Source organism: Oncorhynchus tshawytscha, linkage group LG08, assembly GCF_018296145.1.
Source record: "Oncorhynchus tshawytscha isolate Ot180627B linkage group LG08, Otsh_v2.0, whole genome shotgun sequence".
In the NCBI taxonomy this organism is placed as follows: Eukaryota; Metazoa; Chordata; class Actinopteri; order Salmoniformes; family Salmonidae; genus Oncorhynchus; species Oncorhynchus tshawytscha.
This window is the reverse complement of record NC_056436.1, coordinates 30,227,833-30,251,486: the sequence shown is the minus strand read 5'-3', so window position 1 is coordinate 30,251,486 and position 23,654 is coordinate 30,227,833. Positions and strand designations below refer to the sequence as shown.

At 41.7% G+C, this 23,654-nt stretch overlaps 1 protein-coding gene across 1 annotated transcript; it reads right to left on the bottom strand.

Moving 5' to 3' along the window:
- Positions 1-1,617: 1,617 nt before the first annotated feature.
- On the bottom strand, positions 1,618-21,238 carry LOC112256664 (zinc finger protein OZF). Its single transcript, XM_024430067.2, has 2 exons — positions 20,549-21,238; positions 1,618-4,645 (listed from the first exon to the last, which is right to left on the bottom strand). The coding sequence occupies exons 1-2, from the start codon at positions 21,048-21,050 to the stop codon at positions 3,561-3,563; spliced, it is 1,587 nt and encodes a 528-aa protein (XP_024285835.1). The 5' UTR covers positions 21,051-21,238; the 3' UTR covers positions 1,618-3,560.
- Between the last annotated feature and the right edge of the window lie 2,416 nt (positions 21,239-23,654).

Sequence of the window (23,654 nt, the reverse complement as noted above, 5' to 3'; positions counted from 1 at the left end):
CAAAGAGGTGGGGGCTAATTGGGCAACCTTGTCTGTTCGCCCTAGAAAGAGGAGGAAGTAATCCCATTGGTAGCAATCCTAGCTTTAGGAGATTTGTAGAGTGATTTTATCAAATTTACAAACACGGTACCTAAACCGAACTTTTCCAAGACGCGAAAGAGGTATTCAACCCTATCAAAGGCCTTTTCAGCAGAGGGAGACTGAGACACTAGGTATTTTGTTTTTGTTAGCAAGGTGAATTCTATCAAAGAACCTTCTGAGATTATTGGAGGACAATCTATTAATTATGAAGCCAGTCTGATCTGGGTTGACCAACAGGGGAAGACATGACTCCAGTCTCTTAGAAAGCATCTTGGTGACCAGTTTACAATCTGTGTTAAGGAGAGAGTTTGGTCTATGGTAGGTGCACTTTTGTGTGTTTTTCCTTTCTTGTGGATTACAGTAATCACTGCTTGAGAGAGAGACTCTGGAAAGCAGTTGTCTTCCCTGGCTTTTTTAAGTACCTCCATAAGGTAGGGGACCAACAGCTCCCTAAATTCTTTATAGAACTCTGGAGGGAAGCCATCCTCCCCAGGAGATTTATTAGAAGGTAAGGATTTAATGACCTCCAACAATTTAGGAACTTTGAAGTGTTCACTCAGGCGCTCGCTGTCTTCCCCTGACAGGCATGGGAGGTTGAGAGAGGAGAGTAAGGAGTCGATCTCTGATAGATCATCGCTTGATTGGGAAGTGAAGAGGTCTTCATAGTATTTCTTAAAAGTATTAGTAATTTCAGTAGGGTCAAAAGATATCTCATTTGTAAGAGTTTCTATAGCATTAATTGTCCTCTTACTTTCCTCTGCTTTCAGTTGCCATGCCAATACTTTGTGAGCTTTCTCTCCAAGCTCGTAATAATGCTGTTTTGATTTAGTGATAGCCCTCTCAGCTTGATATGTGTTCAGAATATTATATACGTTTTTTATTTACCAAAAGCCTGTATAGATCTTTAGTCGGGCCTCTTTGGTAGGTTTTCTCTAGCTCTGAGATTTCAGATTCAAGGGCACTCAGTTCCGCACCGTGTTTTCTCTTCAGCCCTTTAGTATAAGAAATGATCTGTCCCCTCAGATAGGCCTTCAATGTGTCCCAAAGAATGAAACTGTCAGGAGCGGAGGGTTTGTTTGTCAAAGTAAAAATATTGATCTGCTCTTTGATGAATGCACAAAATTCAGGTTGCTTTAGGAGTGTAGAATTTAGTCTCCATCTATATGCTCCATTTACCTTGGTAGGAATGGAGATTGATAATACTAGAGGAGAATGGTCACTAAGCAATCTGGGGAGATACTTGACATCTAACACTCTATGAAACAGTTGTGTCGAAAGTAAAAAGTAATCTATGCGTGTGTGTGTCTTGTGTTGGTGTGAATCAAGAGTAGTCCCTATCCTGTGGGTGCAACTGTCTCCAGATATCTAGTAAATTGAGATTTTTCATGAATGACATGGTGAGCTTGCCGGCTATGGTAAGAAGTGAGGGTTTATCAAAGGACCTATCAAGAACTGTATCTAAACAAAAATAAAAATTTCCTCCAACCAGTAGCCATCCTGGTGGTGCTTGAGCAACCTGAAGGAAGACATTCTGAATAAACATATGGTCATCGAAGTTAGGAGCATAAATATTCAATAGGGTCCAAGACTCTGAAAACATATGCCCCTGCACCAAAACAAACCTGCCAGAGGGATCAGAGATGGTGTTGTTGACGCAGAAGGGGATGTGTCTACTTATCAAAATTGCAGTTCCTCTTGCTTTGGAGTTAAAAGAGGAAGTAAAAACTTGTCCTACCCATTCCCTCTTCAATTTCTTGTGTTCACTGACTGTAAGATGTGTTTCTTGTAAAAACACAATGTCAGCCTTTAATTAAGGTATGTATAGACTCTTTTCCTTTTAATCTGGCTGTTAAGACCTTTTACGTTGAATGTTACATATTTTAGTGGATTAAGCATAGGTTGGGTTTCAAATATGTAACTGAATGGAAATCTATCATATGTAGATAATTAGGAAATGTTTCAACTTTGGTTTGAACACAGAAGTGACCTGTGTGTCTCTTTAGGAAGGAAACAATAAACATAGAAAAAAGGAAGAAAAATAAAATAATAAAAATCCCACCCACCCCGATTGTCAAAACAACAATCAAACATGAATACACTTGTAGAGATATGTTGCTGCTTGCTTTCCATCTTGCTCTTACTAGCTAAACCTTGGCGTAAACTAAAACCAGTGAGCTCTCTAAGTTGAAAACAAACGTTGTGAATAGATATTTATGGCTGAATATTTACTGCCCACGGTAAGGGCTGCTTGAGTCTCTTTTCGAAAGATGAACATAAATAAGGGGGAAAGCAGTGGGCCTAAGCCCACTCATTTGCTTCGCCCAGTGGATATGGACTAAAACAAAATATACTCTCCTGTAAATGTAATAGAACTCACCCCTGAAAGATACGGTTAGTTGAAAATGTACAAATCAATTATAGTGACTGGAAGATATCAGCAGTTCAGTCTGGATAAGAGAAAACAAACAGACTGCATTTTATCCCCCTCTTCTCCTTCAGTGCTTTGGCGGCAGGTCTGAACTGCTTGCGACGTCTGGCGAGGTCCGCGCTCATTTCCGGGAAAAGGCTGACCCTCTTTCCATCGATGGTGATGTACCCTTTGGCTCTTTCGAGTTGCAGTATCTACTCTCGGTCTTGGAAACGGAGCAACCTGATCAGGACGGCTCGTGGGGGCTCATCTGGCCGGGGTTTCGGCGCTGATGTTCTGTTGGCGCGTTCGATTTCCAGAGGCTTGGTGAAGTTGATTATGCCTAGGACCTCCGGGATCCCTTGAGTGAAGAAACGGACCGGGTCACGGCCCTCGCTGTCCTCTTTCAATCCCACCACACGGATATTACTACGTCTACTCTGGTTCTCCATCTGATCTACCTTGTTTTTGAGGTAGGCATTGTCCTTTTGCAGTTGTATCAAGACCTGGTCATGTCGAACGATGGTATCTTCAACTGTGCTAATGCGCAACTCTGCCTCAGTCGTTCTCAAAAGGAGATCATTCATGGAGGATTTCAGGTTGTCAATGGAAGAATGGTGTTCAGCCTATTTCTTATCAATTTTCATAGAAAGACCTTTGTTACCATCCTGCATTTCCCGGAGGAGAGTAGCCAGCATGTCGGCAGGCTCGCAAGAGGCTGCTGAGAGCAACAGTCTGGAACTGTCGTCTGAGCTATGAGGGCTAATGCTAATCTTGCTAGCTGTAGCGTTATCGTTATCTTGGGAATCAACAACGTTTTGGTTGTCCTTCTTGCCTCTCGGTCGGAGGTCCATGGCTCTTTGGGAAGGTACTTGACAATTTATCAGCCAATGTTAGAATATTGTTTCAATGTTGTTATTTATGTAAAAATAGAATAACTTTGAAGAGCTCGGTTTGTCAACGTCTGCTCAGCTCCGCGGCATCACGTGCTCCCCCTGGATCTGTTCTTAGATTCACTTTAAGTCTGTGTGATGTGAAATATCAATTTCAACACTCGGAGAAGAGGTAAGCATTATCTTTTGTGTATTATTTTATGCCTTTTCAGGTCCCCTAACTGGATGAAACTCTTTCCACACTGAGAGCATTGGAATGGCTTCTCTCCTGTGTGTATTCTCTTATGTACTTTCAGGTTCCCTAATTTAGTAAAACTCTTTCCACATTGGGAGCAGTGGTAAGGCTTCTCTCCGGTGTGTGTTCTCTCATGATTTTTCAGGGTCTTTAACTGGATGAAACTTTTTCCACACTGGGAGCATTGGAAAGGCTTGTCTCCTGTATGTATCATTTTATGTTCTTTCAGTTGCCCTAATCGGGTAAAAGTCTTTCCACATTGAACACAGTGGTGTGGCTTCTCCCCTGTGTGTTTATTCTTGTGTTCTTTGAGTTGCCTTAACCGGGTAAAGCTCTTACCACACTGAGAACAGTGGTATGGCCTTTCTCCTGTGTGTGTCCTCTCATGTGATTTAAGGTCCCCTGATTGGGTATAACTCTTTTCACACTGGGAGCAGTGGTAGGGCTTCTCTCCTGTATGTATGATTGCGTGCTTTTTCAGGTTCCATACATTGATGAATCTCTTTCCACATTGAGAGCAGTGGTACAGCTTTTCTCCTGTGTGTATTTTCTCATGATCTTTCAGTTGACCTGCGTGGATAAAATCTTTTCCACACTGGGAGCAGAGGTAAGGTTTTGTTCCTGTGTGTGTCCACTCATGTTTTTTCAGGCCCGCTGATGAAAAAAATCTATTTTCGCACTGAGAGCAGTGATAAGGCTTCTCCCCTGTATGTATCCTTTCATGCATTTTCAGGCCCCTCAACTGAGCAAAACGTTTTACACATTTTGAGCATTGGTAAGGCTTCTCTCCTGTGTGTGTCCTCTCATGCATATTCCTGTCCCATAACCGGATAAAACTTTTTTCACACTGAGAGCAATGGTAAGGCTTCTCTCCAGTGTGGATTCTTTCGTGGTCTTTCAGCTTCCCTAACCACCTAAAACCCTTTCCGCAGTGGGAGCAGTGATGTGGTCTTGCTGGTTTGGGCTTCTCTTGTTCTGTTTCCCCTGAAGGATTCTTCCCGCTGTCAGAGCAAGAGTCTGGTCTCTGTCCTGCCAAAGACAAACAGCATTTAGTTAAACAGAGAGACCTGAATGAAAACGTCACATGATAATAACACTTCTATGAGGTTTAATCCAGTTTTTAAAATATTTCATCCAAATCAAAATGTGGATTCGTTGTCTTCATTCTGTCCTCTTAATTGATTGAAAAGATACGTAAATGCAAGATCACAACCAAATGTTATGACATTAGACATGAGTTGGTTGTTATGATAGGCTATACGATATGGTATCAAAACTATTTTAATTGGATCAGTCTTTCTTATCTAATAACAAAACACCTAAAGGACCTTATAACACCATTGAAATTCTACAAAACAAATAATGTAGAGCTTCATCCTGATATTGCTGTTTACTAATCTGTATCATTCCATTTCTCTGTTCCCACAGTGGGAGGGAGTGAAAGTGGCTGGCTCACACAGCAGCCGACAGCGAAACAGGGACAGGCAGATACTTTCAAAGCGAGGCCTCCTGAGTGGCGCAGTGGTCGAAGGCACTACATCGCAGTGCTAGCTGTGCCGCTAAAGATTCTGGGTTCGAGTCCAGGCTCTCTCGCAGCCAGCTGCAACCGGGAGACCCATGGGGCGGCGCACAATTGGCCCAACGTCATCCGGGTTAGGTAGGGTTTGGCTGGCAGAGGTGTCCTTGTCCCATTGCGCACTAGCAACTCCTGTGGCGGGCCGGGCGCAGTGTATGCTGACACGGTTACCAGGTGTACGGCGTTTCCACTGACACATTGGTGTGGCTGGCTTCTGGGTTAAGTGGGCATTGTGTCAAGAAGCAGTGCGGCTTGGTTGGATTGCGTTTCGGAGGACGCACACCCCCTTTCATCCCCAACTTCGATCTTGTCTCATCAATGCAACTCCCCAATGGGCTCGGGAGGCGAAGGTCGAGTCATGCGTCCTTAACACCTGCCCACTTAACCAGAAAGCCAGCCGCACCACTGTGTCAGAGGAAACACCTGACGACCGAGGTAAGCCTGCAGGCGCCTGGCATACCACAAGGAGTCGCTAGAGAGCAATGAGCCAAGTAAAGACCCCCCATCTACTGCTCACATTAGTGTCCACACTGCAACACATAGCAATACTGTTGTTACATCCTTTCTCTTATTTGTGTGAAATCTGACCATAACAACAATCACACAACTACAGTGTCTCAAAACTGTCAGAATTGCCCAATATCAATTAATACGGAAAAAGAATATACTGGACAAAATTATAAAACGCAACATGTAAAGAGAAGGAGAAAGTGTTCAAATCCAATGTTCCCATGTCCTTAGCATTTCTGTCATAGTAGGTTGCTTGTTTTTTGGGGGTTTTGTATCAGACCTTGTCTTGTTTGTTTTTATCTCTGGTTGTAGAAGACTGTCCCTTATGGGTAGAAGGGTTCTGGTTCTCCTACTCGGCAGTCTTTGAGCTGGGCTCGCGTTCAGTCCTTGCGAAGGGGTATTGCGATGGTCCAGTGAAGCCAGGTAAGGGTCTTTGCCTGCTGTTTTGGCTTTCAGCATCAGATGTTTTGACGTGTTAACGGCGGACGCTGCTTTCCCATTACTTTGAGGGAATACTGAGGTCCATTATCAGAGAAACAGACGTTTGGTATCCCTTGCCTTGCAAAGTGTGATTTAAGCTTGCGGATCACAGTAGTGGACTTTGTCAGGTAGGTACTGTAGTCAATTTCCCATAAGTAGGAAAAATAATCCACTGTAATCAGATCATCTCGGTTGTCAAAGGTAAACAGGTCTGTGCCTACCCTTTTCCATGATCGGCTAGGGAGCTCATGTTTTTTTTCTTCTTTTTCTCACCTTTATTTAACCAGGTAGGCTAGTTGAGAACAAGTTCTCATTTGCAACTGCGACCTGGCCAAGATAAAGCATAGCAATTCGACACAATACAACAACACAGAGTTACACATGGAATAACTAAACATACAGTTAATAATACAGTAGAACAAAGAAAACAAAAAGTCTATATATAGTGAGTGCAAATGAGGTAAGTTAAGGCAATAAATAGGCCATGGTGGCGAAGTAATTACAATATAGCAATTAAACACTGGAATGGTAGATGTGCAGAAGATAAATGTGCAAGTAGAGATACTGGGTTGCAAAGGAGCAAGATAAATAAATAAATACTGTATGGGGATGAGGTAGGTAGATAGATGGGCTGTTTACAGATGTGGACAAAGTGTCTCCTTTTGTTGTTTTGCATCCATAGACCTGCAGATGTAACACTTTTCTATTAATGTCTTAACCCGTTTGTTCATGTCTTGCCAGTATACACATTCTCTTGACCTCCTGAGAAATCTTTCAATCCCAATGTGAGAAGAGTGAATCCAGTTAGTTATTTCACCTCAGAGGGTCTGGGATAACTGCTCTTTCTCCTCTGAATAGGATTCCATCTTGAACACTCAGTTCATCTTGAAACGAGTAGTAGTGTATGACATCGCTTTTCGCCATCTCCAGCATATCACCCTCTCCCGAAATCAAAATATAATCTGCCATGACGTGTTTTCCGGGTAAACCCTCCAATGCTTCGCTCAATTTCCTTAGGAACATTTCAGGTTGCTGGGATAATCCCCATTGGCATCTTCCATCATTCATTTGTATCTCCCACAGTGTAGAGAATGTAGTCAGATAGCTTGACTCTTCTTCTAGCTGTACATTCCAGAAACCATTCTTGAAGTCACACACTGAATACTCTTGCTTTTGATAGGTCCAGTAAGATGACATCTACTGTTGGTAGAGGAAAGTGACGTATCTTTAGTGGTCTGCAGTCTACACACATTCTCAGTTTACAATTGTATAATCACAAGGCTGCTTATCCAGTCTGTGCTTTTCTCCACCAGTGTAATAATCCTTCTGCCTTGAAGGCTGCGCAACTCTTCATCATTGTGACTGGAACTATTCTTCCTTTAGGTAGTTTCACTGACTCCACCTTGTGGTCAATCTCAAACTTGTAGATTCTCCTGTGAAGAGATCAGAATATTCTCTTTTATGTTCTCCATAGTCCAATGACCCTCTGTTTCAATGCTATCCACAGCAAGACTGTTCTCAAACTGCACTTTCACTAGGTTCATGGCCTGAACTGCTTTACTGCCTAGTATTGGCTCTGTTTGTCAGTTTAATCTTGCATTTGCCCAGTGGCTCTAGTGTGATCTTGTTGTACATCACTAAGACTTGTTTTGTTTTCTCAAATTTGAGTGACCGGGTTAAGAAGATTTATCAGGATAATATTACAGCTTGCTCCACAATCTAACTGAAATCTCACTCGTTGTTTGCCAATGAGCATTGCTGAAAAAAACTGACTAGGTCTCGTCTGTTGTGTATTTTACAATGTTTACACACTCTGCAGTAACACTCAGAATTTCCTTGTATTTCTCGTCTGTCTCAGCCACTTTATCCACTGATTTTCCTTTCCCTTGCTTTGACATGCACTTTGCAACAGAATGATTGTCCTTCCCACACTTTTTACACTGCTTTCCAAAAGCTAGACATTTCTTTTTATTTCTCTCGTGTGTTTTCCCACAGAATCTGCATGAGATTGGTAGGAATCTTAGAACTTTCAACATCCTTTCAATTGGGTTCAAGTCCAGTGTCTGAGAAGACCATTGTAAAATGTTGACTTAGTGGTCAATTAACAACTTCTTTGTGGATTTTGATCTTTGCTTGGGGTTGTCGTCTTGCTGGAAGATCCACTTCTGGACAATTTTCAGCCTCCTGGCAGACGCAACCAGGTTTTTGGCTAAAATGTCCTGGGGCTTCATTTATAAATGCTGCGCAATATATATCCCAAAACGTGTGTGCACCCTACCTGCAAGCAGGGTAGGATTAAATCCATTTGAATTCACTTTTTGATAGCACCCCTTTTGATTTGAACGAAACCCTCCATACATATTTGCCCATTGTAGAATTGCTCAGAAAGTGACTTTGTGGACCTGAATTCCAAAACATTCAAGAAATAAAAGGTGGTCAACGTTGCCCTATTTGGCTTACCATGAGACATCTACGTCTTTTTCACTGGAAAAGATAAACGGTTGAGATTGCTACAATTTTAAAATCTTACAAACAATGCTGTCAAACTATTTGATCATTTGTATTAAAACATTTTTTCCCCCAATTGCGTAAACTTGCATGTTTTAGCATAGAATCTATTTTACATCATCTGAGGTTGTGTTGTGCCCGCCATCGGTTGAGACAACATGCTCTTGAATACAGGGTGGGTGTCATATTTTGGCTGACAATACAATTTAAACGTCAACTTTGAAATGGTACCACAAAGATGATTGCTGGTCCACACAGAGAATGTTGACTTGAATGGGAATATTTGTTGTTATACTCTAAAAGGTCAAAAGTTTTAGAACACTCATAGGTTTTTCTTTATTTTTACTATTTTCTACATTGTAGAATAATAGCAAAGACATCAGAACAATGTAATAACACATATGGAATCGTGTACAGTCGTGGCCAAAAGTTTTGAGAATGACAAATATAAATTTTCAGTCTGCTGCCTCAGTTTGTATGATGGCAATTTGCATATACTCCAGAATGTTATGAAGAATGATCAGATGAATTGCAAAGTCCCTCAGTGTCATGCAAATGAACTGAATCCCCCAAAAAACATTTCCACTGCATTTCAGCCCTGCCACAAAAGGACCAGCTGACATCATGTCAGTGATTCTCTCGTTAACACAGGTGTGAGTGTTGACGAGGACAAGGCTGGAGATCACTCTGTCATGCTGATTGAGTTTGACTAACAGACTGGAAGCTTCAAAAGGAGGGTGGTGATTGGAATCATTGTTCTTCCTCTGTCAACCATGGTTACCTACGAGGAAACACATGCCGTCATCATTGCTTTGCACAAAAAGGGCTTCACAGGCAAGGATATTGCTGCCAGTAAGATTTCAACTAAATCAACCATTTATCAGATCATCAAGAACTTCAAGGAGAGCGGTTCAATTCTTGTGAAGAAGGCTTCAGGGCACCCAAGAAAGGCCAGCAAGCGCCAGGACCGTCTCCTAAAGTTGATTCAGCTGCGGGATCAGGGCACCACCTGTACAGAGCTTGCTCAGGAATGGCAGCAGGCAGGTGTGAGTCCATTTGCATGCACAGTGAGGCAAAGTCTTTTGGAGGATGGCATGGTGTCAAGAAGGGCAGCAAGGACACCACTTCTCTTCAGGAAAAACATCAGTGACAGACTGCTATTCTGCAAAAGGTACAGGGATTGGACTGCTAAGGACTGGGGTATAATCATTTTCTCTGATGAATCCCCTTTCCGATTGTTTGGGCATCCGGAAAAAAAGCTTGTCCGGAGAAGACAAGGTGAGTGCTACCATCAATCCTGTTTCATGCCAACAGTAAAGCATCCTGAGACCATTCATTTGTGGGGTTGCTTCTCAGCCAAGGGAGTGGGCTCACTCACAATTTTGCCTAAGAACACAGCCATTAATAAAGAATGGTACCAACACATCCTCCGAGAGCAACTTCTCTCAACCATACAGGAACCGTTTGGTGACGAACAATGCCTTTTCCATCATGATGGAGCAGCTTGCCATAAGGCAAAAGTGATAACTAAGTGGCGCGGGGAATAAAACATTGATATTTTGGGTCCATGGCCAGGATACTCCCCAGACATTAATCCCATTGAGAACTTGTGGTCAATCCTCAAGAGGCAGGTGGACAAACAAAAACCCACAAATTCTGACAAACTCCAAGCATTGATTATGCAAGAGTGGGCGGCCATCAGTCAGGATGTGGCCCAGAAATTAACTGACAGCATGCCAGGGCGGATTGCACAGGTCTGGAAAAAGAAGGGTCTGCAAATATTGACTCTTTGCATCAACTTAATGTAATTGTCAATAAAAGCCTTTGACACTGATGAAATTATTGTAATTATACTTCTGTATTCCATAGTAACATCTGACAAAAATATCTAAAGACACTGAGGCGACACTGATCAAGTGGTTGGTGCACAACGACTGACCAGCATGGTAGTTGGAGTCTCACGTGTATTTGGGTATATGAGATTCCCATGGAGTGAAATAAATGTAAATTATTTGGTCATGTGTATGTAGACAGGAGGAGTATTATATGCCAGCTGAGCCTCAATGCTGCAATTGTGGTGGTGAACATGCACCTAAATGCTGCAATTGTGGTGGTGAACATGCACCTAAATGCTGCAATTGTGGTGGTGAACATGCACCCGCATTTATGAAGTGTCCTGTTAGGGTTAGATTAGGGCCTAATGATTTTATTTAAATTGACTGATTTTCTTATGAAATGTAACTGAGTGATATCTTAAATTGTTACATGTTGCGTTTATTGTTCAGTGAGTCTTTTTTAATGGGGCGCACTCATAACATTGGTCATACAACTGTACGAAATGGTCTATGTAGCGATGTCACATAGATATTTTAATTAAATTTTTGACAAAGCATTTTTTTAAATATTCAAATAACCGTGCCCATCCCTAGAAGTCTTGAGTAGTTATATACGTTTTGCCATGTAGCAGTGTAGATAAATACTGGCGCAAGTCAATACTTCTTTTGCTCAAATAAAATATGAGTCAAATATTCTTTTTTTGCCATCAGACTTACCTAATTCTCACTTGAAACATAGTTTGTGTTTAATAGGCTAAATCAGTGGTTCCCAAGCAGGGGTACTAGGACCAAATCAAATCGTTATTTGTCACATGCTTACTTACAAGCCCTTAACCAACAATGCAGTTTTTAGTAAATAGAAAATAAAAGTAACAAATAATTTGGGGTACTTGAGAACTCATGAGACCATTGGCCTACTGTTAAAATGCACATGAGGGGGTACTTCAGGGGCACTCCTGGCAGGGCAAAATTCAGTTGGTGGTAAAGTGACAGAAAAAGGTTGGAAACCACTGGGCTAAATTATACATTCTGTTAACATCTGATTCCAGATGTGTTCTTGCAATTTGTAGTCTGACAGTTCAGATTTAGATATAATTTATCACGAAGTAATTTGAATGTAGTGATACACTTTTCAAAGTGACTTTAGTTAAGTAAACTATATTTTTTATTAAGGATAGCTTTAGCGTAGCTTAACTTCTTCCAGTGTGAAATAATTGGTAGCTTGGTAAGCTATATTTTCAGAGTAGTTCGCCAACACTGTAGCTAAGCATGCAAATCGTGCCCTTGGTGCCATCATTACAAAGTGTAAAGACATGGGTGGCCTATCTTTTTAAATGTTTTACAAAACTGTTTGATTCATTAGTACTACCTATTATTACTTATGCTGCAGCAGTATGGGGCACAGAAATTATACTTAATTCTGTTTTTAACCATGCTTGCCGATTTTAACTTTGTGTGGGTAAATACACACCAAATGCTGCTATTCAAGGTGGTATCGGTTGGAAAACTCTGAGTCAAAACTGGCCAGCGAGTGATTTGAAATTGTTGCATGTTGCGTTTATATTTTTGTACAGTATAATTATGTTCTGGCCCCATGACCATCGGCTTGGAGGGGGAAAAAAAATAGATTTTTTTTAAATCGGCCTGTGGCTAAATCTAGTTGCCTACCCCTGTTCTATGGCATCACCAGTGGCTATGTATTTAAAAAAAACATTTACAGAGATTTTGCAGCATGACAAATTAACATCTATGTAAACGTGCATTTTTTTATGGGCTTGTGATGTTGCAACTGCAAAGTGTTACAGGTTTTGGTTATCCCATTTATGTTTTGAGGTTGCTCTTTAGCACAGGGTGCGCACCGATTGGTGTCACACCTGTACTGGTTGCCGTCTCATTAGTGGTAAGGTGTTTCACCTGTGCTGGCCCAGGTGCTATTTAAGAGTGGCTGGCCCAGTGTTCCAGATAGATGCGGAGGTTGAACAACTTTAGTTGATGCGCCCTATTTTGAACTCTAGACAAACAATCCTTCATCTAATCTTTCCAATTTCAGTTTTTGCCACCTTTGTGGTTTGCTTCCTGTCTAAGTTTGGTGTGCTTTTAAGTTTTGTTTGCCTGTTCTTGGGCAAATTTAGTGGGCGCTCATGGTGGGTGTCTTTTAGGTTCCAGTTGTTATTTCTAGTCAACTTTCAGTGGACACCCCCCAAGACTGTCTTTCTGAACCCCTCCTAAAACCCCACCTGTTTCATTTTGGTTGTTGGTCAGTGACTGTTAGTTCCCCCTTCTGTTTGAGTGACAGGTTAGTTTTTTCTTGCTTGCTTGTAACAAAATGGGGCTCGTCTGAGGTCTTGTTTCCCATGAGTATGGTAGTCGCTCTAGTCACCTACTCTGAAGCTCTGCTGTGCCCAGATATGTGTTCAAAATACACTATTGGATTGTTTGTCACTGACATCCACCTTGAGCTGTTACGAGACTGGTGGAATCATTTTGAAAGTTGCATAAACACACAGGCTAATAAAAATCAATAAAGCCATGGACTTCAAGTTGGATGCATTTGTAGAGAACCCTACATGGGAGATGCTAGATAAATGTACAAAGATGAATCTGCTCATTATTTCAAAGCATTATGACATCAAAGTGGCTGACAAGATGCCATCTTTGATTTTTTTTTTTAAATATATGTATATATTTTTTATTGGACAACACACCTTCGTCTTGTCAGACGTCTTTGTCCTTCGTCTTGTCGTGTCCCATGTATATATCTTTTTATATATTTTTCCAAACTTCAAAATACTCTCCTGCAACCCGCCTCACCCAATGTGGTGTGGATCTGTTTTTTCTAAAGTATTTTTATTTAACTCGGAACCGGAATCCCCAAACAGAAGCTAGCCAGCTCACTAGCTACTAGTTGGTACTCAGCTAACCACTGCTAGCGGTCATCAGCTAACCTTTAACTCGGAAAGCTCTCACCAGTTTGTACAACGCGACACAAACCAGAGCATACTGGACCTAATTTCTCTCCATATCCCCGAATTCCTACAGCAAGCTCTGGACCTTTTCACCTGGATCATCGCAGCTAGCTAGCTGCTATCCGAGTGACTACTCCTGGCTAACATCTGTCCCGAAGCAAGCACCAATTAGCCTGGAGCTAGCCCATGCTAGGCCCATTCACCCAGCTAGCTGAAGAGGCCCATCAGCCACTCCTGGGCTACAATACTCGGACCCCTTCTACTGCCAGTATGGGGCACAGAACCCCGCCGATCCTTCACGACTGGACTATGACGTAATCTGCTCGAGGGGGTACTCAACTGTCCCCTACATCACAACGTCCCCTGAATGCCCATCTAGAGCATATTGGACTGTTAGCTGAATAGATCCATCAGACAATATCTTGGGCCATTATACCTATTTTGCCAATTGGACTTGGACCCCTCTGCAACTCAGAATCCTACTAATCCATCACGACTGGTCTATCGACATCACCGCACGCGGAGGCTAAAACAGACTTTCCTCCATCGAGACGTCCCTCTAAGACCCTTGTGCTAGCTTGCTAGCCCCGGCCTGCTAGCTGTCTGAATCGCCGTGTCGCCAGCCCAACCACTCACTGGACCCCTGTGATCACTCGGCTACGCATGCCTCTCCCTAATATCAATATGCATTGTCCATTACTGTCCTGGTTAGTGATTATTGTCTTATTTCACTGTAGAGCCTCTACCCTGCTCAATATGCCTTAATCTTTCTGGGATCGTTCGGGACGCAAGCGTCCCACCTCGCCAACAGCCAGTGAAATTGCAGGGCGCCAAATTCAAAACAACAGAAATCTCATGATTAAAATTCCTCAACCATACAAGTATTTTACACCATTTTAAAGATACACTTCTCGTTAATCCAACCACAGTGTCCGATTTCAAAAAGGCTTTTCAGCGAAAGCAGAACAAATCATCATGTTAGGTCAGCAACTAGTCACAGAAAGCATTCAGCCATTTTCCAACCAAAGAGAGGTGTCACAAAAAGCAGAAATATAGATAAAATTAATCAGTAACCTTTGACGATCTTCATCAGAAGACACTCCCAGGACTAAATGTTACACAATACATGTATGTTTTGTTCGATCAAGTTCATATTTATATCCAAAATCCTCAGTTTACATTGGCGCCATGTTCAGAAATGCCTCCAAAACATCCGGAGAAATTGCAGAGAGCCACATCAAATAACACAAATACTCATCATACATGATTTACATAGAATTAAAGATAAACTTGTTCTTAATGCAACCGCTGTGTCAGATTTCAAAAAAGCTTTACGACAAAAAGCACAATATTCAATAATCTGAGAACAGGGTTCAGCCACAAAAGCAAGCCATACAGTTACCCGCCAAATTGTGGAGCCAACAAAAGTCATAAATAGCATTATAAATCTTCACATACCTTTGCTGATCTTTGTCGGAATGCACTCCCAGGACTCCCACTTCCACAAGAAATGTTTGTTTTGTTTGATTACGTCCATATTTATGTCCAAATACCTCCTTTTAGTTTGTGCGTTTAGTTCATTATTCCAAAGAAACAATGTGCGAGCGCAAAATCCAAACGGAAGTCAAGAGTTCCATTACAGTTTGTAGAAACATGTTAAACGATGTTTACAATCAATCCTTAGGGTCTTTTTATAATAAATCTTCAATAATATTCCAACCGGACAATAGCGTATTCATTACAGAGGAAAAAGAAGGAACGGCGCGCCCGCGTGACCGCGCAGTAAACAACTGATTGGCCTCAGCCTAGTCCACTTGTTGAAACAGCTCTTATTTGACACACTTCCACAATAGAAGCCTCAAACAACTTTATAAAGACTGTTGCCATCTGCTGGAAGCCTTGGGAAGTGCAATCTGGCCCCATAGACACAGCATATTGGATAGGCAATCACTTAAATGAAACTACAAACCTCAGATTTTCCACTTCCTGGTTGGATTTGTCTCAGGTTTTCACCTACCATATGAGTTCTGTTATACTCACAGACATCATTCAAACAGTTTTAGAAACTTCAGAGTGTTTTCTATCCAATAATAATATGCATATATTAGCATCTGGGACAGAGTAGCAGGCAGTTTACTCTGGGCACCTTATTCATCCAAGCTACCCAATACTGCCCCCGTCACCAAGAATTTAACCAACCATTTAGTTACACCTCCCACATATGCGGTGACATCACCTGGTTTAAACATCTCTAGAGACAATATCTCTCTCATCATTACTCAATGCCTAGGTTTACCTCCAATGTATTCACATCCTACCATTCCTTTGTCTGTACATTATGCCTTGAATCTATTCTATCGCGAACAGAAACCGTCTCCTTTTACTCTCTGTTCCGAACATACTAGACGACCAGTTCTGATAGCCTTTAGTAATAACCTTATCCTACTCCTCCTCTGTTCCTCTGGTGATGTAGAGGTTAATCCAGGCCTGGCTGTGCCTAGCTCCACTCCTACTCCCCAGGTGCTCTCATTTGTTGACTTCTGTAACCGTAAAAGCCTTGGTTTCATTCATGTTGACAATCAAAAGCCTCCTCCCTAAGTTTGTTTTATTCACTGCTTTTAGCACACTCTGCCAAACAGGAAGTCCTAGCCGTGTCTGAATCCTGGCTGAGGAATCTATTGCAGAGATAGCCTGCAGAGTTTTGTCTTACTCTCCAGGTCTGTCCCAAACAATTCGAGCTTCTACATTTTAAAAATCCACCATTCCAGAAACAAGTCTCTCACCGTTGCCGCTTGCTATAGACCACCCTCTGCCCCCAGCTGTGCCCTGGACACCATACGTGTATTGCCCCCTGAAAAAAAACAGAGAAGAAATCCAACCAGGAAGTGGGAAATCTGAGGTTTGTAGTTTTTCAACTCAGCCCCTATTGAAGATACAGTGGGATATTGGTCATGTTGCACTTCCTAAGGCTTCCACTAGATGTCAACAGTCTTTAGAACCTAGTTTGATGCTTCTACTGTGAAGTGGGGCGAATGAGAGGGGAATGAGTCAGAGGTCTGGCAGAATGCTTTGAGCTCGTGATGCTCGTTCACGTGAGAGGTAGCTCTCGTTCCATTGCTTTTCTGAAGACAAAGGAATTCTCCGGTTGGAAAATTATTGAAGATTTATGTTAAAAACATCCTAAAGATTGATTATATACATCGTTTGACATGTTTCTACAAACTGTAACGGAACTTTTTGACATTTCGTCTGCAACTAGTGAATGCGCTTCGTGAGGTTGGATTTGTTTACAAAACGCGCTAACAAAAGTAGCTATTTGGACATAAATTATGGACATTATCGAACAAATCAAACATTTGTAGAACTGGGATTCCTGGGAGTGCATTCTGATGAAGATCATCAAAGGTAAGTGAATATTTATAATGTTATTTCTGACTTCTGTTGACTGCACAATATGGCGGATATCTTTTTGGCTTGTTGGGTCTCTGAGAGCCGTACTCAGATTATTGCATGGTTTGCTTTTTCCGATATAGCTTTTTTGAAATCTGACACAGCGGTTGCATTAAGGAGAAGTGTATCTATAATTCCATGCATAACACTTATTTTCATCAACATTTATAATGAGTATTTCTGTAAATTGATGTGGCATTCTGCAAAATCACCGGATGTTTTTGGAACTACTGAACATATCGCGCCAACGTATACTGAGATTATTTTATATAAATATGAACTTCATCGAACAAAACATGTATTGTGTAACATGAAGTCATGAACATGAAGATTATCAAAGGTTAGTGATTAATTCTCTCTCTTTCTGATTTTTGTGACTCCACTCTTTGGCTGGAAAAATAGCTGTGTTTTTTTGTGACTTGGCTCTGATTTTAATTATGAGATTTCTGTTGTTTGAATTTGGCGCCCTGCACTTTCACTGGCTGTTGTCATATCGATCCCGTTAACGGGATCTCAGCCCTAAGAAGTTTTAACACCCCGGCCATCCTACAATCTAAATTTGATACCCTCAATCTCACACAAATTATGGATGAACCCACCAGGTACAACACCAAATCCGGAGATATCATCCTAACCAACCTGCCCTCCAAATACACCTCTGCTCTTTTCAACCAAGATCTCAGCGATCACTGCCTCATTGCCAGCATCCGTAATGGGCCTGCGGTCAAACGACCACCCCTCATCACTGTCAAACGCTCCTTAAAACACTTCAGCGTGCCTTTCTAATTGACCTGGCCCGGGTATCCTGGAAGGATATTGACCTCATCCCGTCAGTAGAGGATGCCTGGTTATTCTTTAAAAGTGTCTTCCTCACAATCTTAAATAAAAATGCCCCATTCAAAACAAATTGAACCAGGAACAGATATAGCCCTTGGTTCTCTCCAGACCTGACTGCCCTTGACCAGCACAAAAACATCCTGTGGCGTTCTGTATTAGCATCGAATAGCCCCCGTGATATGCAACTTTTCAGGAAAGTTAGGAACCAATATACACAGGCAGTTAGGAAAGCTAAGGCTAGCTTTTTCAAGCATACATTTTCATCCTGTAGCACAAACTCTAAAAGGTTCTGGGACACTGTAAAGTCCATGGAGAATAAGAGCACCGCCTCCCAGCTGCCCACTGCACTGGGGCTAGGAAACACTGTCACCACTGATAAATCCACTATAATTGAGAATTTCAATAAGCATTTTTCTACGGCTGGCCATGCTTTCCACCTGGCTACCCCTACCCCGATCAATAGCCCTGCACCCCCCACAGCAACTCGCCCAAGCCTCCCCATTTCTCCTTCACCCAAATCCAGAGAGCTGATGTTCTGAAAGAGCTGCAAAATCTGGACCCCTACAAATCAGCCGGGCTAGACAATCTGGACCCGCTCTTTCTAAAAAAGTATCTGCCAAAATTGCTGCAACCCCTATTACTAGCCTGTTCAACCTCTCTTCGTATCGTCTGAGATTCCTAAAGATTGGAAAGCTGCCGCGGTCATCCCCTCTTCAAAGGGGGAGACACTCTAGACCCAAACTGCTACAGACCTATATCTATTCTACCCTGCCTTTCTAGGGTCTTCGAAAGCCAAGTTAACAAACAGTTCACCAACCATTTTGAATCCCACCGTACCTTCTCAGCTATACAATCTGGTTTCAGAGCTGGTCATGGATGCACCTTAGCCACGCTTAAGGTCCTAAACGATATCATAACCGCCATCGATAAGAGACATTACTGTACAGCTCTCTTCATCGACCTGGTCAAGGCTTTCGACTCTGTCAATCACCACATTCTTATCGGCAGACTCAACAGCCTTGGTTTCTCAAATGATTGCCTCGCCTGGATCACCAACTACTTCTCCGATAGAGTTCAGTGTGTCAAATCGGAGGGCCTGTTGTTCGGACCTCTGGCAGTCTCTATGGGGGTGCCACAGGGTTCAATTCTCGGGCCTACTCTCTTCTCTGTATACATCAATGATGTCGCTCTTGCTGCTGGTGATTCTCTGATCCACCTCTAAGCAGACGACACCATTCTGTGTACAACTGGCCCTTCTTTGGACACTATGCTAACAAACCTCCAGACGAGCTTCAATGCCATACAACACTCCTTCCGAGGCCTCCAAGCGCCATATACTACCCACCACTGCGACCTGTACACTCACGTTGGCTGGCCCTCGCTTCATAGTCGTCGCCAAACCCACCTACAAGTCATCTACAAGTCTCTGCTAGGTAAATCCCCACCTTATATCAGCTCACTGGTCACCATAGCAGCACACCCGTAGCACGCGCTCCAGCAGGTATATCTCACTGGTCACCCCCAAAGCCCATTCTTCCTTTGGATGCCTTTCCTTCCAGTTCTCTGCTGCCTTGACTGGAACAAACTGCAAAATTCACTGAAGCTGGAGACTCATATCTCCCTCACTAGCTTTAAGCACCAGCTGTCAGAGCAGCTCACAGATCACTGCACCTGTACATAGCCCATCCAACTACCTCATCCCCATACTGTATTTACTTATTTATCTTGCTCATTTGCACCCCAGTATCTCTACTTGCGCATTCATCTTCTGCACATCTACCATTCCAGTGTTAAATTGCTATTTTTTAATTACTTCGCCACCATGGCCTATATATTGCCTTACCTCCCTTATCCTACCGCATTTGCACATACTGTATATAGACTTTTTCTACTGTATTATTGACTGTATGTTTGTTTATTCCATGTGTAACTCTGTGTTGTATGTGTCAAACTGCTTTGCTTTATCTTGGCCAGGTCACAGTTGTAAATGAGAACTTGTTCTCAACTAGCCTACCTGGTTAAATAAAGGTGAAATAAAAAGTTTGATAAATAAATATGTAAACACTCCTTCTTCAAATTAGGGTTGATTGGAAAAAGCTGTTCAAAAGATGACATTGTACTTATTACCTTATCTTATTACCCTGTCGAAGGCCATGCAGCCAAAATGCGTCAGAGTTTTAAAACTTTGTTTCCATTGAACATGCCATACAAATAAAGGCATTTTAATGAATTATTTGAAGAGTGCCTTGGCCCTTCTTTCTTTTTGATGTTGAAACCATACTTCACCCGCTACGATCAGAGATGTCGGTGGAAACCGGTAGTGATGTTCTGCCTGTAGCCACTGCTGTAACCGGAGACTATAGTCCTCCTCAAGAGTATGAGGAAAGCCCAATACACCCTGTGCTGGTTGGTCGGTTGTCTGTCCCAGAATCACACAGAATGTACCGCACGTCCATGTAGTGAATCTGTTATTCAATGTGTTTGTATGGGCTGATAGCAGTTAGGCCAAAAACTATTTTACATCAGATAATTTCAAAAATATGTTTTTGATGCTTCAAGGTATCTTAACATTAAAAATCAAAACAATGAAAATATAAATGGTACACATTCGATCCATTAACGTTTTGTTGGTGGCCCTCACTCTTTGTAGCCAGTACATAACATATTCAAGTGTAGAATTTAAGTAAAGTGCCACTTTAAAACCACACATTAGTTCAACAACTGAAGACAGATTTTGTGCCCCTGTTTTTAGGACAGTCCGCCTACTTACTGGTGTTAATCAGATATTTAGTCTCCTCTTTTTCTTCATCCTCTTCTTTAACTGTGACAGTCTTCCCCTCTTCCTTTAATCCCTCAATCTCCCCTTTCATTCCAAAAACGTCCTCTTCTTCCTTCACAGAAACATCCTCCTCCTCTTTCACCCTGAAAGCTTCTTCCACTCCTATCACTGTGACGGTTATCTCCTCCTCTTTCACTCCAAAAACGGCATCATCTTCTTTCACTACAACATCCTCCACCTCTTTCACTCCAAAAACTACATCCTCTCCTTTCACTGTAACATAGTCTTCCTCCTCTTTTATCCCGAAAGCCACTTTTTCCTCTTCTTTCACTGTGATAGTAATTACCCCTTCCTCTCCTTTCGTTGTAATATTGTTCTCTTCTTCTTTCACGACAATGTTCAGACCCAAAGCTTCTTTCTCCATCCAGCAGACATCTTCATTAGCAGGGGAGGAGTAGCTCGTCATGTTCGGGGATGTAGCTAACGTTAGCATTAGCGAATAGCCTAGTTCAAGGCTTAACCAGTACTAACTAACAACGTAAATATTAAATGAAATGGAGTAACAAGTAAATATGCAGACAGTGAGTTCAAAATCGCTAAAGTTAATATACAAAAAAAATTCTAAAGAGCTCAGATGTTTTGGTTTAATATACGCTTGCAAGTTACACCGCTGTGACACAGGCAAGAATACGTACTTTTGGAGTCACGGATTTTGGAATCCTTCAGAATAAGAGTCCCGTCCTGTATACTTTGTAAATGTATAATTTGGGTGAAAGTGAGGGAAAATGTGCACAATTATTTATATATTCTATAATAGTTATCATACAAAGAATAATTACAGGTATTGCTATAAGATATGTCATTTATTTGTAATTTTTACAAGCTTAAATGATCAACAATGTTTTTGTTTGGTGTGTACTCCTATCATTTATTGCATCATAAACCATTTCTGTCAGAAAAAGAGTGTCCATTCTACTCATGAGCACTTTTGGGTTTCGGTCCAAACACTTAAAAGACACAGACTCGTCCACTTACCCTAGCCTTATGGGGATTTAGAGGTTAACCCATGCCCTGTGTGTCCCCAGGTGCTCTCATTTGCTGACTCCTGCAACCGTAAAAGCCTTGGGTTCATGCATGTTAACATCAGAAGCCTCCTCCCTAAGTTTGCTTTATTCACTGCTTTAGCACACTTCACCAACCCTGATGTCCTAGACGTGTCTGAATCCTGGCTTAGGAAGGCCACCAAAAATTCAGAAATTTCCATCCCCAAATACAACATTTTCCGTCAAGACAGAACTGCTAAAGGGGACGGAATTGCAATCTACTGTCGAGATAGCCTGCAGAGTTATGTCATACTATCCAGGTCTATGGACCTTCTCTTCCTAAAATTATCTGCCGAAATTGTTGTAACCCCTATTACTAGCCTATTCAACCTCTCTCGTATCGTCTGAGATCCCCAAAGATTAGAAAGCTTCTGCAGTCATCCCCCTCTTCAAAGGGGGTGACACTAGACCCAAACTGTTATAGACCTATTTCCATCCTGCCCTACCTTTCTAAAATCTTTAAAACACAAGTTAACCATTTAGAATCCCACCATACCTTCTACACAATGAGAACTTGCTCTCAACTGGCCTACCTGGTTAAATAAAGGTGAAATAAAATTTAAATAAATATTGTGATATTTGTTATGAATAAAGTGTGCTTTCTTTGGACCAAAACTCTTGACTTTTTTTATAAACAAATTGTACTACAATGTATTGACAATTCTTCAAAGTGTCCACCAGAAGGAATTTTATAAGGTATTTTGGTATGACAATGCATCCTATGACGCAGGACTATATTGTAACCATATAGTGTCCAGGCACCCTGGACCCTTCGACCACAGTAAAAGTCCAGCAACACTTTCTATGACCTAGCTTGTTGTTCAAACTCATCTGATTTGTATTCTAGGGACTCTAATGATTAGACTGGACCCTTGTTTTATGGACACACAATCAACGTTTTTTCCAATACAGTGCTATATTGGTACAGTCTATTACAGTGTATTGCATTGGGGGCTATGGAGGGGGCGGAGTGAAATCCAGCAGCAGGCTGTGCAACATAGTCCCCCTCCAAAACAAATCATATTTGGTTAGTAGAGACCCTACTGAGTATTTCCCACCCCACTTTAGCAGAGACAGGGAGCAAGGTTCTCTCTACAGTGCTAGATTTGTACTGTATATTGTCCAGGTGCCCATGCAACTTATTTGACCATAGTAAAAGTCCAGCAACACTTGCTATGACCCAACTTTTTGTTCTAGCTCACCTGTTTTGTATTCTGAGGGCTCTAGTGAGTGCACCTATCCAGTGTATGTGAGAAAAATATATGTATATTTTTTATTTTTGACTGGACCCTGGTTGTATGGACACACAATCAAATGTTTTTCCTGTACAATGCAATCTGTTTGTGAAATACAATAAAAATACAGTAAGACTTTTCTTAAACATTACATTTAAAAATCGCAAACTTGAACAATAACACCAGTAAATAAACAATAATAATATGATCAAAATAATTATGTATTTATAATTATGTATTTGTAAAATAATTATGTATTTATGTAGGCTATTATTAAGGTCTTGACATGAATTTACTTATGTTCCAACCATTTGTTAATGTGCTTCACCTTATAACATTCTTTATCTTATATAAAGTAGTAATTCTCTGCAAAAAAGGATTGATTTCATATCATACACATAACGTTTTACCGCGGAGAACAAGGCACCAACCGACATGGTCGCTCTGTTTCTAGCTAGCTCCTAGCCAACTTTGCAGTATTTTGTTTTTTTGCTCAGAACGTTTCTTGTAGTATTACCTACAGACAGAAATAACTTTGGGATATTAGATCGGCGGTCACTCACCAGAATTTCGAGCAGATATTTGACTTCCCTGACTTGGATCCTTTGTTTGAACTTCACGAGGTAGCTCTTCATCCTTGGGGCTGCACCAAAAGTCTGCCCCCGGAGAAAAGGTAGAAGGAGTGGAGCCCTAGTCAGACTCAGGCAGCGTGCATACCAACCACCGTTTACGAGTATATTACTCGCTAACGTTCAGTCC

Coding starts and splice junctions, on each gene's coding strand:
- LOC112256664 (XM_024430067.2), bottom strand. CDS start 21,050: ATGCTAACGTTAGCTACATCCCCGAACATGACGAGCTACTCCTCCCCT. Junction 4,646..20,548: donor TAAATATCTGATTAACACCA/GTAAGTAGGCGG, acceptor TGTCTTTGGCAG/GACAGAGACCAGACTCTTGC.